Source organism: Xenopus tropicalis, chromosome 7 (assembly GCF_000004195.4).
Source record: "Xenopus tropicalis strain Nigerian chromosome 7, UCB_Xtro_10.0, whole genome shotgun sequence".
Classification (NCBI taxonomy): Eukaryota; Metazoa; Chordata; class Amphibia; order Anura; family Pipidae; genus Xenopus; species Xenopus tropicalis.
In genome coordinates, this window is record NC_030683.2 from 41370630 (window position 1) to 41386798 (window position 16169).

Consider the following 16169-nt stretch of genomic DNA (forward strand, 5'->3'; position numbering starts at 1 on the left):
TTGCATGGTATGTCTGAACTGCTAGTCTGCTTTGCCATGGTTTATACAGGAAGAACATGATGCTAATGTAAAAGGGGGTAGGGTCAGAAAATAATGTTCACAGTGAGCAATATTGTCATCAATCATGCCAGACAAGATAATAAAGTCTTCTAAAGAAGTAGGCTGCGTATTACAGTCCGAATTCATGTTGCAGATGATAAATGGCACCCTGAAACTTTACTTTAAATGAAATTTAAGCCAGTACTACGGCACAGATCAGCTCTTTGAATGTTATTATATGTGGAATAGTTGAGAAGGTGCTGTTTACTCTGACCAGGGGCTCTTGAAGTGCACAATGCAAAGAGCAGAGTTATCGCTGACAACTGAATTGGGGCTTTTACAAAAAAAGGCTAGAAATGAACCCTCTTTTGCACTTTCAAAGACAAAGTAGGGTGCTGGAGTGATTAAGGAAACCCGGTCAAGCCATGGTTCTTCAGTGCAGCAAAGTACTATTAGCTCTGGACCAGTACTGGGGGGATTTAATTGATTTTGGAGCAGCAGAGTAAACATATATACTGGATACATACAATTGCATGGAATAGATCATACAGTAGCTGCCTGTCAAACCAGTCTTTATAAAGAACAAGACAAAAATAAAAACTAACATAGATCAATAGCACAGATGCATTATCATAGTTTTATTTGCCCTATGGTTATGGTCAGGGAGCTGCATAGGCGATTGCTAGTTTATTTTCACAACCTTCTTCATTAACTTTTCTGCCCATAGCATCACCCCTGGCTTTGGGTTGCACTTGCTGTTATTTAGATGCCACCAGGGTTTTTTGTATGGGGCCAGGCATCTCTTGGGCTATAATTACATATGTATCAAGAGGCGGTTCAGAGTATTCCCAATGTCAGCTATAATACTGAGTGAACCACTAACCAGATATTTTAAAATGAAAACCCCTAAGCTTGGGAGGCAGATACTAGATTGACAGCAGAAAGTACCAGTGTCAGTTACTGCATAAGTCATAACAGCATGCTTCCCTTGAGAATGCTGGGATGCCCCAGGGTTATCTCATTATTAAAAGGTTTTTCAAAGGCTATAATGAAGGTTTTGTGCCAACCTGAAATGTTATTATACACCATCACAGTAACGGAAGTTCATTCCCTTTCTGGATTTTGTTGGTGTGGAGGCAGGAGCCCCAACATGTTTTCAGGCTGATGCCGCTTCCTTAAAACCACTGAGGAAGAGTTTTCCATTAGTGCTCTCTGTACCCGACAACATTCCAAACAGGAGCCTAATGAAGGCTGATAATAACCACTCTCTCCCTTTGTACATTGCATTCACTGACTGCAGTTTTCAGGTAGCCGGGGGCTCTGTAGAATGTGAAACGCAACTTGTACAAGGCTTCATGTGGCCAATTCAATGAACATGAACGATTTAACATTTCACAAGAAAAAAAGCGCAGAATGTGGAAAAGCATTACTAACAAATGTAAATGTAACATATTACATTGCTATAAAATATGGTTCTTTGTTCCACTTTTAGTTTTTCTGAATCTAGAAGCAGTTGAGCAGCATTATGCTTCTTCTAAATCTATTAATAGAACTAATATATAGTCTATTCGCAAAAGAATTGAAAGCTAAAGAAAAATGTCAGTTTCTGCCTGAATCTGAATGCTCAGGAGGCTCTATAGAGCATTTATATTTATGAGAAATTGTGTACACAGCACGACATGTTGCCTTTTGTTGGCTGATGAATATTTTAAAGTGCAATATGAAAGCAGTTCATAATGTATTGTCATGGAAATACTGTCTTACAAGGAAATAATTTATTGAAACAGAGCAATATCTATGTTTTCTGCCATAACAGGTCTCTAGAGACTTAAGGGTCCTTGGGCAGATGGAGGGAAGAAAGAATATGAAACATCAGAATTATCATAGTGAAACCGCAATTCACTTGTTTATTATTCTTAAAATATATTTTACATAAGAGAAGGCACTATAGATGAGCAAGTACCAGGGGGTTGAAGCAAAAATTAATGACATAAATTACATTTAGCCAATTTATATATAAAGAGGTGAGGTTAGACACTCATTGAAGATGCGAGCGATTGGTTTAAGAAACCCCAGGGCCCAGCACAATTCTGAATGGGTCAAAGCTTGCTTTGCAAAACTTTTTCTGGGATTCTCTGAAGACGCCACACATTTCTGACTGCATGGCTGACATTATTAAGCTCTTGAAAGCTGCGTAAATCTCCACACAGTTTGTATCTCTGTAGTGCTTCTTCGAGAATAATAACTGGAATGCTGAAGTTAAGATGAGGATATGTGGCCCCAGTAGTATTATCCCTTGTGTTACTCGCCACAATACCTAAAGCAGGAAAACAAGACATTATCTTCGAATGCATTTGTGTAGAAACTTGATGAATTCATGAAGCAGACCATTACAATTATTTCAGTATTTGTGGGAACATTAGTGCATTCTCTTTGTGCCCATTAGACAGAGTGTGTCTCTTATACTAGTTCTTTTGCATCTCGGTGCATTTATTCTTAGATACCTGACACTTGGGTTGGAGACCTAAACAATAAAAAGGAAATTCCTTCAAAACAGAAGAATCATAAGGTACAAATATTAAACAGCTCAGTAAACCCACTCTGATGTAGTACCAGGTAACTGACAATATTAGCGCTGATTATTAAATAGTTGAACCTGCAGTTACCACTCATAATGCCTCTAAGTCCCTGCACCAGTGGTTTTACTGATAGACACAATAGGGGGATTGTGGGAGCACTCCAAAGCTAAGTAAAATAAATATAAGTACAGTGGAAATGCGAATGATATGGCCAATGTGATTAATGGACATTCCCTGGTCCCTGTTATACAAACAGGAGTTGCAAAATGATGACCATAAAATTGAAAAGCCACCATTCCATGGCAAGGTAAACCCCATATGGTGGTCCTAACTATTTACTTCCAGCCATATTTTTCATATTTCATATGCACCTCTCTGCATTGATGCATTTCTTGGCAAAAGTGCCTGCTGAATAGGGCTATGAAATGCAACCATGCAGGGAGGTGCCAGCCTATGAAACATTAGAGTGGATGTAAATAGTAAGGGCCACCATATGGGGCTTACTTTGATGTGGTATGGTGGCTTCTTCACAATTTTATGATCTTAAAGGAGAAGGAAAGGCTAATAAAGAGTTAATCTCAAGTTGCAGGCATACCTTCAGTTGTCTCAATAGTGCCCTTAAGTCTCCCCAAATTGCAATCGCTCAGAGGATCAGAAGCCAAACAGGGAAAAAAAACCGCTGAGCTGGGTAAAGAGGATTCCCATAATGCGCAAAGATGGAGGCGCCATTCACTGAAAGAAGTATGTAGTTTGTAGTATGTGTATCTCTGTTAATCTTTCATTAGGCAAGCCAGAAATATAGCGTTTTTACACAGCAATAGTAGTACTATTTAATAGTGTGCTTAACAGATTTTGACTTTCCTTGTCCTTTAACTCTATAGCTAAAAACTCCTGTTGAAATAGGACCAGAGAATGTGCATTGATCAATTCCTTCTTTTCCATGCTTGTAGCATTAGTTATGGGACCCAGGCTAGTACACAGTAACAGGCCTTTGAACTTGATGATCAAATGTACGAAGCAAGGATAAATAAGTACAGAACAAGTGCAGAACATGAAAGAAACTAATTATGAAACCACACTGTTTTTATGATTTTCACATACGCTGTACAGAAAGAACACATAGACATTCATTACCAAGTAGCTCTCCAGTATGAGAAGAAAACACGGGGCCTCCACTAGAACCGCCATGAACAGCACAACTTGTTTGTAGCATGACAGGAACATCCCCTATGGAAATTACAGACGACAGAACTCCAGAGGTTGCAGATGGACCACAGCTCTCACCAAAGGCCCCATATCCCCAGATGAGCACATCCATCCCTGGATACATAAGGAAAAGGTAATACATTAAGCTTTGCTTAAAGTGTGTATTAACACAGAATATGCAAACAAAAATATGGATGCTATTCTAACCCCTTTATATTTCATTTTTTTGTCATTTTATAACATTTCAGTATCATCTGCATCACTACAGGTAGAAATAAACCTTATGAAAGGTCTTAAGCTCTCTCACTGATTCCATAATAATCCATATTTAATGTTTATACATAATACTCCCCATTCAGTGATAGGGCTGAATTCAGAAATTAAGCAAATACAGCTAAATAAATAATTGGATTTTACACTGTACATTAAATACTTGTGCTGGAAAATCAACATTTTTAGGCCAGCAGTAGATGGCCATTTTGAATTGTTAATTTTAATGAGAACACAAGACAATTTCTCCACCGCTGGAAAAACCACCTGTAAACACAGTAGCTAGATCTCATATCTGAATTCTGCTGCCACAGATATCCTCAGGTCTGATACTGACCGTGTTATATGCAGGCAAACTGCTTTAAGGAACCTTCTGAATAAAATACATAAATGAACCCGGATTTACCACAGTAGAACTCCTGAGTCTGCTATAAATCTAATTTGAAGCATTTAAACAAGATTCAGAGTGACGCCACTTTTTCATGGATAACACATTTTCTGTGTTTGCAAGGGCTGTGTCCTTATGTGCATTATTATGAACGAATGCTTGAGTGGTGGTGTTGGACAAAATAGGACTCTGCTCCAGTGAGATTCTAACTAAGCAAAATTTGTAGTGCAGTTTATCTAGGATGGAGAGATAGGCATGCACATAGAAGACTTCTTCCAGACATGTCTGAAACCAAAAGCTTTAGGAGAAAATCTCTGTAGTCATAAGTCAAATCAACTGTACTTGCTGTGTTATTCTTTAAGATGTTTTGACAGTCATCCAACTGGCTTTCTCAATTCAGGATGACTTGTACAAAGATCTTCCTGGAATAAATATCCTGAAATATTGCTCCAATCAGCATAATCTGTTTATCATAACCAGCATGGGATCAGGGATCTCATGAAGGTGATGTGTTGATTGTATTAGCATGATTGGAGCTTTGAGGTGCTATTAAACCTTCCAGGGAAAGGTGACAGAACAGCATTGTACATGGCAGACAAAAAACACCCCCCCCCCCCCCCTGGCTGGCTCTTCTGTGCTGCACCATATGTTGGTGTAACTGTTGTTTGGTTTCTCCCACATACAAGTCAGAGCACTCCTCACTACTCTGTACTGCATACACAATGTTACTCTTCTTATGCTTTGGGACTGGGTCTTTTGGGAGAACCAGTTGCTGCCACAGTGTGTTGCTTTTGCCTGTCCTGCTTCCCCATTCACCAGTAGTTTTGGTGTCATTGCAAGCAAGTCCAGTTGATTTGACTTATTACTACAGATGACCTGGATGAATGAGAATCTTGACAAACACTTCAAGAGAACATTTTATTTGTTGTTAGTGCTACATGCTCCATCTAGTGGCAAAAACACAATATTCATACATTATGTACTGGGTTAAAAATACAGTATATAAATAAGTGACTACAAATGAGTTCTCTTTATGCATCATAAAAGTTTTATTACCTTACTTTCATTGCAGGAAGGGAATGATACAAACAGCTATCTAAAGTGATAGCACATGCTTTAAGAGTTGACATTACCATTCCTGTCACAACGTGAAAACGCATATTTAGAAATGAGGGCTAATGGTAATTTGCAGCAGTGTAACTCAGTTCTGGGACACTTTTAAATATATCCCCTAACATATCATCCCTAGGATCTGAATTATTAAAAACGACACTCTTTTCTACATCCAGTTTTTAAAATGTTTAGGCTCCATTAGCTAAAAACCACTGAATGTGAACTCAGGCCAGAATTTTCAGGAAGCTGAAGGGCTGGAATTTTTTTTGATACCCAAGATAATTATTGAATTTTTATATTTTTCAACAACATGATTTAATCATTTTGGATTAGGGATGCACCAAATCCACTATTTAAGGATCCAGACGAACCCCAAATCCTTTGTGAAAGTTTCGGCCGAATACTGAGCCAATTTTGCATATGCAAATTAGGACAATGAAGGGTTTAAGTGTGGAAAATGTTCAACTTCCATTTTTATGTGTAGAAAAGCCTCATGATTTTAAGGATTCGGTTCGGCCAGTGGAATGGATTTTAATGAATTTGAATCCTGCTAAAAAAAAGGAAGAATGGTGGCCAAAATCCCTAACTGAATCAAGTATTCGGAGCATCCCTATTTTTGCTTCATAGATGCCAGTTAATGACTTTCCCCTGGCAATGCTTTCATTTCATTCCCTTACAAAGTTCCAAGCATTAACCTGTAGGACACAAAATCAAAAAAAGGCTTTATTTCCAGCAAGGCTGGTCACTATAAACAAGATTTCTACTTCTTCAAACCAGATCAGACATTGATTATGCAGAAAAATTGTCTCATTTAGCTGCATATAGTATACATTGATTAGACTGAACTATTAGCCATACAACTATACCTGATCAAATATCCCACAATTAAGACTGTATACAACTGAGTTTAAAGCTATTATGAAGCACTGTAAGAAGCAACCGTTATACATCAGCTGTATGGTGTTTCTCAATTAGCTACCTTTATCATGCCTCTCACTCCTGCAGTAAGCTAATACAGATATTTCCTAACACTGTCCTACTCCTAGTCCTACCTCCACACCTCAGGATCTTCTGGCACTATCACTAACTCCAGAAAGTGGGGTAACAAAGAAAAAGACAGCGAACATGGTGACTGTTGAAAAAAGCCAAATCTTGGCCAAATCCCAAACCAAATCCTGTATTTAGTGCATACCAAACAAAATTTCCAGTGCTACGTTATCCTTGTGACACTCCCTAGAAGATTAAAAGGCGACAGAAGGTGGCTATTATTTTGGTACCTACTTAGGAATTGAAAACAGAAACTTTAAGACATATGTCAGAAGACTGTAATGAGATGCTCACAACTCACTTTTGTATCCAATTTACAGTTTGGGCATAGCTCCTAGTTAAAGCAATAAAAAAGCCTTGTGTAATAACCCTTCCTAAAAATGCACACAAGACATTTTGGTCACTACAAAGTATCTTGGATACATTAAAGAGGATTTTCAGCCATAAAGCAGAAGAATTTAGAAAATCTAGTTAGGTAACTATAGACACTGCAGTTCAGGCGACCCATGATCTATATCTTGTTCAAATCACATATCAAGAGAAACTAACCTGTGCAATACTCTGATGCCAAAACTGGCTCAGGAATCCCAGGAATCGAGTCTTTCAGTTCCACCACTGCCACATCATAAGGAGAGGATTCCTTTGTGGAAAACACTACTTGCCCACTGAGTACCTGGAACCTAGAAAGAGAGATATTTATAGAAAATATAGTTGAGAAACACACAAAATAAATGATACCTATTAATATTGTAGATTCTTTATTATGCTCCAGCTTTGTTATATGCCATGTTATCTGCTGCTATCTGAGAGGAAAGCTAAAATACATTAAGAAGCAGGCTTAAGAAATAAGAGGAATCTATCAGTACAAAATATGTATTAGAGTAAGTGAATGCACCACTCAAGAGAGGAGTACTTCATTTCTAAAGTCCACAACAATAGGTTCTTTGCTGTTTCTGCAAGATAACCCTATGCACAATGCAAGGTCCATATAGATCTGATTAGGAGAGTTTCAAGATTCAGCTAAACCTTTACGAGTCAGATTCTTTTGTGCAAAACAATTAAAAACCATGTGAGTTTAGAATTCTAGACAGCTGAATGTAACAATTTTTAAAATCTAAGGTTGTAATTGAACTAAACAGGGCAAACAGGGAAATTGAAACTACTCCATGTTTGATACGTGCTACGTATGTGCTACGTTTACTAGGTGTTGGGCTGACGTTGTTTAAAGTCTATGGGGTGGATAACTTGTGAATAATTTACAGATGTATATTATCAAAACGCTGCATCATTTTTAAAGAAAGCATATTGCAAAAGATGGTTCATTAAGTTTCAACTACTGCTTCAACTTAAGATTACTGAAGGCGAACATCCTCTTTAAGGGGAAATGTGATAACCAGGTATAAATATCTATACGTGATCATACAATAAACCGACTGATATTTCATTTACTATCATATACATTGAGATAAAAAGAAAGTGGATCTAAACCCAAAAAATGTATTCATTTAACATACTGTCCCTTAAGTACTTTTGCAATTTACATTAATTTTCTAATTTTAATGTAAATTGCAAAAGTACTTACTGGACAGTATGTTAAACAAATTATTTTTTTGGGTTTCTGAGATATTAGTAGTTTTAGGCTGGTAATATCAGGCTTTAAGCCCAGCTGAGAGTGTATGGGGCTCTGTTTTTACATTTCTATATTTAGTTAACTTTAGGCTTGTTGTTAAGAGAGGAGCCTGGTATTACGGTAGTAGTATGAACAAATGTAAATTGCAAGAGTGTTAAACCACTCTGAGTATATTTATATTAATTTATCTTTTTGGTTTAGATCCCCTTTAAGGTACAAAAAAGTTTTTTAAAGTGACAGCCAGGGTTGGACTGGGACACAGGAAAAAAATCTGGTTGGCCTCAGCCCTAGGGGGCCACACGCGGCCCCTGCTGAGGGCGCCACCCCACCCCCCAGTCCGGAAATGCATGCGGCAGGTACGTGGTGAGAGGGATGGAGCAGGTGATCACGACTGGGGTATGGGGGCCCCAGGCAGCAGCCAGGCAGTGGGCCTTTGAATCCCCAGTCCAACACTGGTGAGAGCTTGTTCTCTTCCTGAATCAGTTGTACTGCCAGATACATTAAAGGACATGTAAAGCCTACACTTGCCTACAATGTATATCAGCTGGGCACGTCTCCCCCACCCAAATGGCATCATTTGTACTGCATATATCCCCACCTCTTGCCAGCACCATCACATTTTCCTAAAGCAAATAGCATCTTTCACCTGGTGGTCATTTTTCCTCTGATACATAATCAGTTACAATTAAACCTGCAAACAGCATACACACACACATACCCTTATTCAGCATACATTTCATCAAGAATACAGGCTCACGCAGGCAGAACTGTCTCTGATAAAAGTTCTGCTTTGTTTGAGCTGAGCTCAGGAGAGGAGGTTAGGAGAAAAAAACTGAAGCAGGCAGCTAGAGCTGAGTTTCTATGGGAACCAGCAATGCCATCTCTTCACTGGCTGCTAGACTGGGGGCGTGTTTAGTAATCTGAGCTTAGAACAACTGAGCATGCTCACAAGCCAACAGCCAAAGCAAAGTCCCGAGGGAGGGGGCCGAGTGGGTTACAGGAAGAGAAGCAAATCTAAGTGATTTTGGGGATGTTGCAGCCTTACTATTAACCTCTGGACAACCAGTGTGGCAGGTATTGAAAGATTTCAAAGAGGCTGTTCACTGATTAAATTTGTGTATGTGGGGTTTACATGTCCTTTAAGTTGCATGCCTTCTTAGAAAAATTTTTGAATCCTTAGCACAAGCTGCTCCAGGATTGGTCCAATAGGCCTCTTAGAGTCAGGAAGATTTATTTTTTCCTTGATTAGAAATGGGAGATACTGCAACTTCCCATAACTATCTCACTTCTCCTATTTCCCTAGCTGACCTTATAAGTACAGGTATGAGGTCCGTTATCCGGAAACACGTTATCCAAAAGGTTCTGAATTACGGAAAGGCCGTCTCCCATAGACTCCATTATGAGCAAATAATTCTAATTTTTAAAAATAATTTAATTTTTCTCTGTAATTATAAAACAGTACCTTGTACTTGATCCCAACTAATATATAATTCATCCTTATTGGGGCAAAACAATCCTATTGGGTTTATTCAATATTTAAATGATTTTTTTAGCAGACTTAAGGTATGGAGATCCAAATTACGGAAAGATCACTTATACGGAAAACCCCAGGTCCCGAGCATTCTGGATAATAGGTCCCATACCTCTACTACCAACCTGGTCTGCACCTCACTTTAGCCTGTGAATAAATGATTATACCTATGGCAACACCAAACATCACACAAAAGAAGCTGCTGATGTCTGGAACAGTGTAGTAAATACTGTAAATGTGTATGTTTTGGCTTTTGCTTGAATTTAATATTAAGGTAAACAAATCACTGATTTTCCAAGGCCAGAGGTGATGCACTAAATAGGAAGTAGTTCCAGAGTACAAAATAATTTATTACAAACACAACAAAAGCTGTTACCTACATTTCAGAGGTAGGATGTCTGATTTTCACAGTTACCCTGGAGGCATTTCTTACCACATGTCGACAAGTCAAAACTACCTTTGGGTTCACCAAAACACCAGATCCCCAGACTTGCCCTGAATCTACTAGAACAACAGAAGCAATTTGTTTTTTTGTTAACTTATGGACTCTCTTAAGATCAGACGAACAAAAGCCTTCCACTTTGGTTGCTATAATGTTGTTTTCCTCCAGTGCCTTGGTCAGGGATAACGATTTAATAATATTCTCCAGGATGTGGCTGATGGAACAGGCCACTGTCAGTCCTACCCATTCGTTAGCCTTCCAACAAAGTGGGACCACAATTATCCCAACCAAACATAAGCGGTCTCTTTCTGCTGCAAATATCCCACCACCTTCTGAACCTGGTAAACAACGGGCATCAGTCAAAAGTACAACATTTCTATCTCCTGCCGTGTTGCTGATAATACCTTTGCTAATGGAATTCAAAAAAATATCTGGATAGAATGAACCGAATGGGGATCCACAAGCAATTACTGTGCAACCTTTTTCTAGCATAGAGGATGGTACAAAGGTGATTTTCTTGTGTCTATCAGATAGTGGACTTCGTAGCTTTAAAAGAGCAAACCAGTGCAGATAAGATAGATCTTTCTGCAGTTCACCGTACTCGTGTTTCTCCTCTTCGCTGGAAAACTCCCAGCCTTCTGCTTTACTGAACAATCTAGAAAATGCCATCTGAAATTCTGGACAGGGAACGAGCATGAGCAGCTGAGCCTGATAGAGAAGCTGGTGGGTAGGCAGCCCTGCCTCATCTGAGAGGGGAATCAGCCCAAGCCCTGGTCTCTGCTGCAGGCCCTCAGCGTCCAGCTTGATTTTAGAATCAGAACTGGTTCCATGGAGGGAAGGGCATTCCACCTGTATTATAAGATCTGACTCAAAGTCCTCAGCAAGAAGGTTGTTTTTAGAAAATGCATTTTCGTTGTTTTTAAGGAATGGGAAAAAAATGGCTCCATGACAAAGTACTAGGGCTAAGCTTCTGTCTAGGATAACCCCACTGCAGCTCCACTGGCCGTCACATTCTGTTTGAGGTGCTTTGTTGTACAGAGATGGGTTTCTCTTCTCAACAATATAATGCTCCTTATTCCTGAAGCCTCTCTCATGTCTCTTGTGTATGCTGCCTTGTGATGCCTGGGCGGTGGTCACAACACAGCCACTCCATTCAGCAGCTTCCAGCATCTCCTTATTGTCATACCGCCCAACAGCCCCGAACTTCTCCCCACAGCCCGCACTTTGCCCAAGCCCTCAGCTCCTGCCTGACAGCTCTCATCCCGTCTCATCTCGCGAGAAAGTGACGTCACCACTCCATGTATCGCAAGCCAGGGACGTCGCACGTAGCCGCCTTGGAGGGTGACATTCTGGGCGCTGCAGTTGACGCGTTTTATGTCTTGTGGCAGGGAAGAAGGGAAAATATATTGTATTTTGTGGAGAGTACTAATAATAACTTCACTGCCAGAGCCGTGCTCCCGAAAGTAGAATTCATTTCTTGGTAGGAGCGCTGACTAGGGCCAGACAACAAAATGGCAATTTGGTATAATACCTGCTGCCAGCGGGGCCAGAGCCTGTGGTATTGTGCAGTATAGGGCACGGTGAGATTAAATACTCTATTTGTGCAGTATAGGGCACGGTGAGATTAAATGCTCTATTTGTGCAGTATAGGGCACGGTGAGGTTAAATACTCTATTTGTGCAGTATAGGGCACGGTGAGATTAAATACTCTTTATTTGTGCAGTATAGGGCACGGTGAGATTAAATACTCTTTATTGGTGCAGTATAGGGCACGGTGAGATTAAATACTCTTTATTTGTGCAGTATAGGGCACGGTGAGATTAAATACTCTATTTGTGCAGTATAGGGCACGGTGAGATTAAATACTCTATTTGTGCAGTATAGGGCACGGTGAGATTAAATACTCTTTATTTGTGCAGTATAGGGCACGGTGAGATTAAATACTCTTTATTGGTGCAGTATAGGGCACGGTGAGATTAAATACTCTATTTGTGCAGTATAGGGCACGGTGAGGTTAAATACTCTATTTGTGCAGTATAGGGCACGGTGAGATTAAATACTCTTTATTTGTGCAGTATAGGGCACGGTGAGATTAAATACTCTTTATTGGTGCAGTATAGGGCACGGTGAGATTAAATACTCTATTTGTGCAGTATAGGGCACAGTGAGATTAAATACTCTATTTGTGCAGTATAGGGCACGGTGAGATTAAATACTCTATTTGTGCAGTATAGGGCACGGTGAGATTAAATACTCTTTATTTGTGCAGTATAGGGCACGGTGAGGTTAAATACTCTATTTGTGCAGTATAGGGCACGGTGAGGTTAAATACTCTATTTGTGCATTATAGGGCACGGTGAGGTTAAATACTCTATTTGTGCAGTATAGGGCACGGTGAGGTTAAATACTCTATTTGTGCAGTATAGGGCACGGTGAGATTAAATACTCTTTATTTGTGCAGTATAGGGCACGGTGAGATTAAATACTCTTTATTGGTGCAGTATAGGGCACGGTGAGATTAAATACTCTATTTGTGCAGTATAGGGCACGGTGAGATTAAATACTCTTTATTTGTGCAGTATAGGGCACGGTGAGATTAAATACTCTTTATTGGTGCAGTATAGGGCACGGTGAGATTAAATACTCTATTTGTGCAGTATAGGGCACGGTGAGGTTAAATACTCTATTTGTGCATTATAGGGCACGGTGAGGTTAAATACTCTATTTGTGCAGTATAGGGCACGGTGAGGTTAAATACTCTATTTGTGCAGTATAGGGCACGGTGAGATTAAATACTCTTTATTTGTGCAGTATAGGGCACGGTGAGATTAAATACTCTTTATTGGTGCAGTATAGGGCACGGTGAGATTAAATACTCTATTTGTGCAGTATAGGGCACGGTGAGATTAAATACTCTTTATTTGTGCAGTATAGGGCACGGTGAGATTAAATACTCTTTATTGGTGCAGTATAGGGCACGGTGAGATTAAATACTCTATTTGTGCAGTATAGGGCACGGTGAGATTAAATACTCTATTTGTGCAGTATAGGGCACGGTGAGATTAAATACTCTATTTGTGCAGTATAGGGCACGGTGAGATTAAATACTCTATTTGTGCAGTATAGGGCACGGTGAGATTAAATACTCTTTATTTGTGCAGTATAGGGCACGGTGAGGTTAAATACTCTATTTGTGCAGTATAGGGCACGGTGAGATTAAATACTCTATTTGTGCAGTATAGGGCACGGTGAGGTTAAATACTCTATTTGTGCAGTATAGGGCACGGTGAGGTTAAATACTCTATTTGTGCAGTATAGGGCACGGTGAGGTTAAATACTCTATTTGTGCAGTATAGGGCACGGTGAGGTTAAATACTCTATTTGTGCAGTATAGGGCACGGTGAGGTTAAATACTCTATTTGTGCAGTATAGGGCACGGTGAGGTTAAATACTCTATTTGTGCAGTATAGGGCACGGTGAGGTTAAATACTCTATTTGTGCAGTATAGGGCACGGTGAGGTTAAATACTCTATTTGTGCAGTATAGGGCACGGTGAGGTTAAATACTCTATTTGTGCAGTATAGGGCACGGTGAGATTAAATACTCTATTTGTGCAGTATAGGGCACGGTGAGATTAAATACTCTTTATTTGTGCAGTATAGGGCACGGTGAGATTAAATACTCTTTATTGGTGCAGTATAGGGCACGGTGAGATTAAATACTCTATTTGTGCAGTATAGGGCACGGTGAGATTAAATACTCTATTTGTGCAGTATAGGGCACGGTGAGATTAAATACTCTTTATTTGTGCAGTATAGGGCACGGTGAGATTAAATACTCTTTATTGGTGCAGTATAGGGCACGGTGAGATTAAATACTCTTTATTGGTGCAGTATAGGGCACGGTGAGATTAAATACTCTATTTGTGCAGTATAGGGCACGGTGAGATTAAATACTCTTTATTTGTGCAGTATAGGGCACGGTGAGATTAAATACTCTTTATTGGTGCAGTATAGGGCACGGTGAGATTAAATACTCTATTTGTGCAGTATAGGGCACGGTGAGATTAAATACTCTATTTGTGCAGTATAGGGCACGGTGAGATTAAATACTCTATTTGTGCAGTATAGGGCACGGTGAGATTAAATACTCTTTATTTGTGCAGTATAGGGCACGGTGAGGTTAAATACTCTATTTGTGCAGTATAGGGCACGGTGAGATTAAATACTCTATTTGTGCAGTATAGGGCACGGTGAGATTAAATACTCTGTGCAGTATAGGGCACGGTGAGATTAAATACTCTATTTGTGCAGTATAGGGCACGGTGAGGTTAAATACTCTATTTGTGCAGTATAGGGCACGGTGAGATTAAATACTCTATTTGTGCAGTATAGGGCACGGTGAGGTTAAATACTCTATTTGTGCAGTATAGGGCACGGTGAGATTAAATACTCTATTTGTGCAGTATAGGGCACGGTGAGATTAAATACTCTTTATTTGTGCAGTATAGGGCACGGTGAGGTTAAATACTCTATTTGTGCAGTATAGGGCACGGTGAGATTAAATACTCTATTTGTGCAGTATAGGGCACGGTGAGGTTAAATACTCTATTTGTGCAGTATAGGGCACGGTGAGGTTAAATACTCTATTTGTGCAGTATAGGGCACGGTGAGGTTAAATACTCTATTTGTGCAGTATAGGGCACGGTGAGGTTAAATACTCTATTTGTGCAGTATAGGGCACGGTGAGGTTAAATACTCTATTTGTGCAGTATAGGGCACGGTGAGATTAAATACTCTATTTGTGCAGTATAGGGCACGGTGAGGTTAAATACTCTATTTGTGCAGTATAGGGCACGGTGAGGTTAAATACTCAATTTGTGCAGTATAGGGCACGGTGAGGTTAAATACTCTATTTGTGCAGTATAGGGCACGGTGAGGTTAAATACTCTATTTGTGCAGTATAGGGCACGGTGAGGTTAAATACTCTATTTGTGCAGTATAGGGCACGGTGAGGTTAAATACTCTATTTGTGCAGTATAGGGCACGGTGAGGTTAAATACTCTATTTGTGCAGTATAGGGCACGGTGAGATTAAATACTCTTTATTTGTGCAGTATAGGGCACGGTGAGATTAAATACTCTTTATTGGTGCAGTATAGGGCACGGTGAGATTAAATACTCTATTTGTGCAGTATAGGGCACGGTGAGGTTAAATACTCTATTTGTGCAGTATAGGGCACGGTGAGATTAAATACTCTTTATTTGTGCAGTATAGGGCACGGTGAGATTAAATACTCTTTATTGGTGCAGTATAGGGCACGGTGAGATTAAATACTCTATTTGTGCAGTATAGGGCACGGTGAGATTAAATACTCTATTTGTGCAGTATAGGGCACGGTGAGATTAAATACTCTATTTGTGCAGTATAGGGCACGGTGAGATTAAATACTCTTTATTTGTGCAGTATAGGGCACGGTGAGGTTAAATACTCTATTTGTGCAGTATAGGGCACGGTGAGATTAAATACTCTATTTGTGCAGTATAGGGCACGGTGAGATTAAATACTCTATTTGTGCAGTATAGGGCACGGTGAGGTTAAATACTCTATTTGTGCAGTATAGGGCACGGTGAGATTAAATACTCTATTTGTGCAGTATAGGGCACGGTGAGATTAAATACTCTGTGCAGTATAGGGCACGGTGAGATTAAATACTCTATTTGTGCAGTATAGGGCACGGTGAGGTTAAATACTCTATTTGTGCAGTATAGGGCACGGTGAGGTTAAATACTCTATTTGTGCAGTATAGGGCACGGTGAGATTAAATACTCTATTTGTGCAGTATAGGGCACGGTGAGGTTAAATACTCTATTTGTGCAGTATAGGGCACGGTGAGATTAAATACTCTATTTGTGCAGTATAGGG

General features: G+C 39.7%; 1 protein-coding gene across 1 annotated transcript; it reads right to left on the reverse strand.

The window, feature by feature from the left end:
* Window positions 1-1917: 1917 nt before the first annotated feature.
* Window positions 1918-11559, reverse strand: tysnd1 (trypsin domain containing 1). Its single transcript, XM_002935956.5, has 4 exons — window positions 10184-11559; window positions 7192-7322; window positions 3753-3938; window positions 1918-2356 (listed from the first exon to the last, which is right to left on the reverse strand). Exons 1-4 carry the CDS (start codon window positions 11413-11415, stop codon window positions 2139-2141), a joined length of 1767 nt encoding a protein of 588 aa, XP_002936002.1. The 5' UTR covers window positions 11416-11559; the 3' UTR covers window positions 1918-2138.
* Window positions 11560-16169: the final 4610 nt, after the last annotated feature.

Bases quoted from the DNA above. Each gene is read 5' to 3' on its own strand.
- tysnd1 (XM_002935956.5), bottom strand. From the start codon at position 11,415: ATGCTGGAAGCTGCTGAATGGAGTGGCTGTGTTGTGACCACCGCCCAG. The intron at 7,323-10,183 runs GTAGGTAACAGC...CTCTCTTTCTAG, and splicing joins AGACATCCTACCTCTGAAAT to GTTCCAGGTACTCAGTGGGC. The intron at 3,939-7,191 runs GTTAGTTTCTCT...TTATGTATCCAG, and splicing joins GGCATCAGAGTATTGCACAG to GGATGGATGTGCTCATCTGG.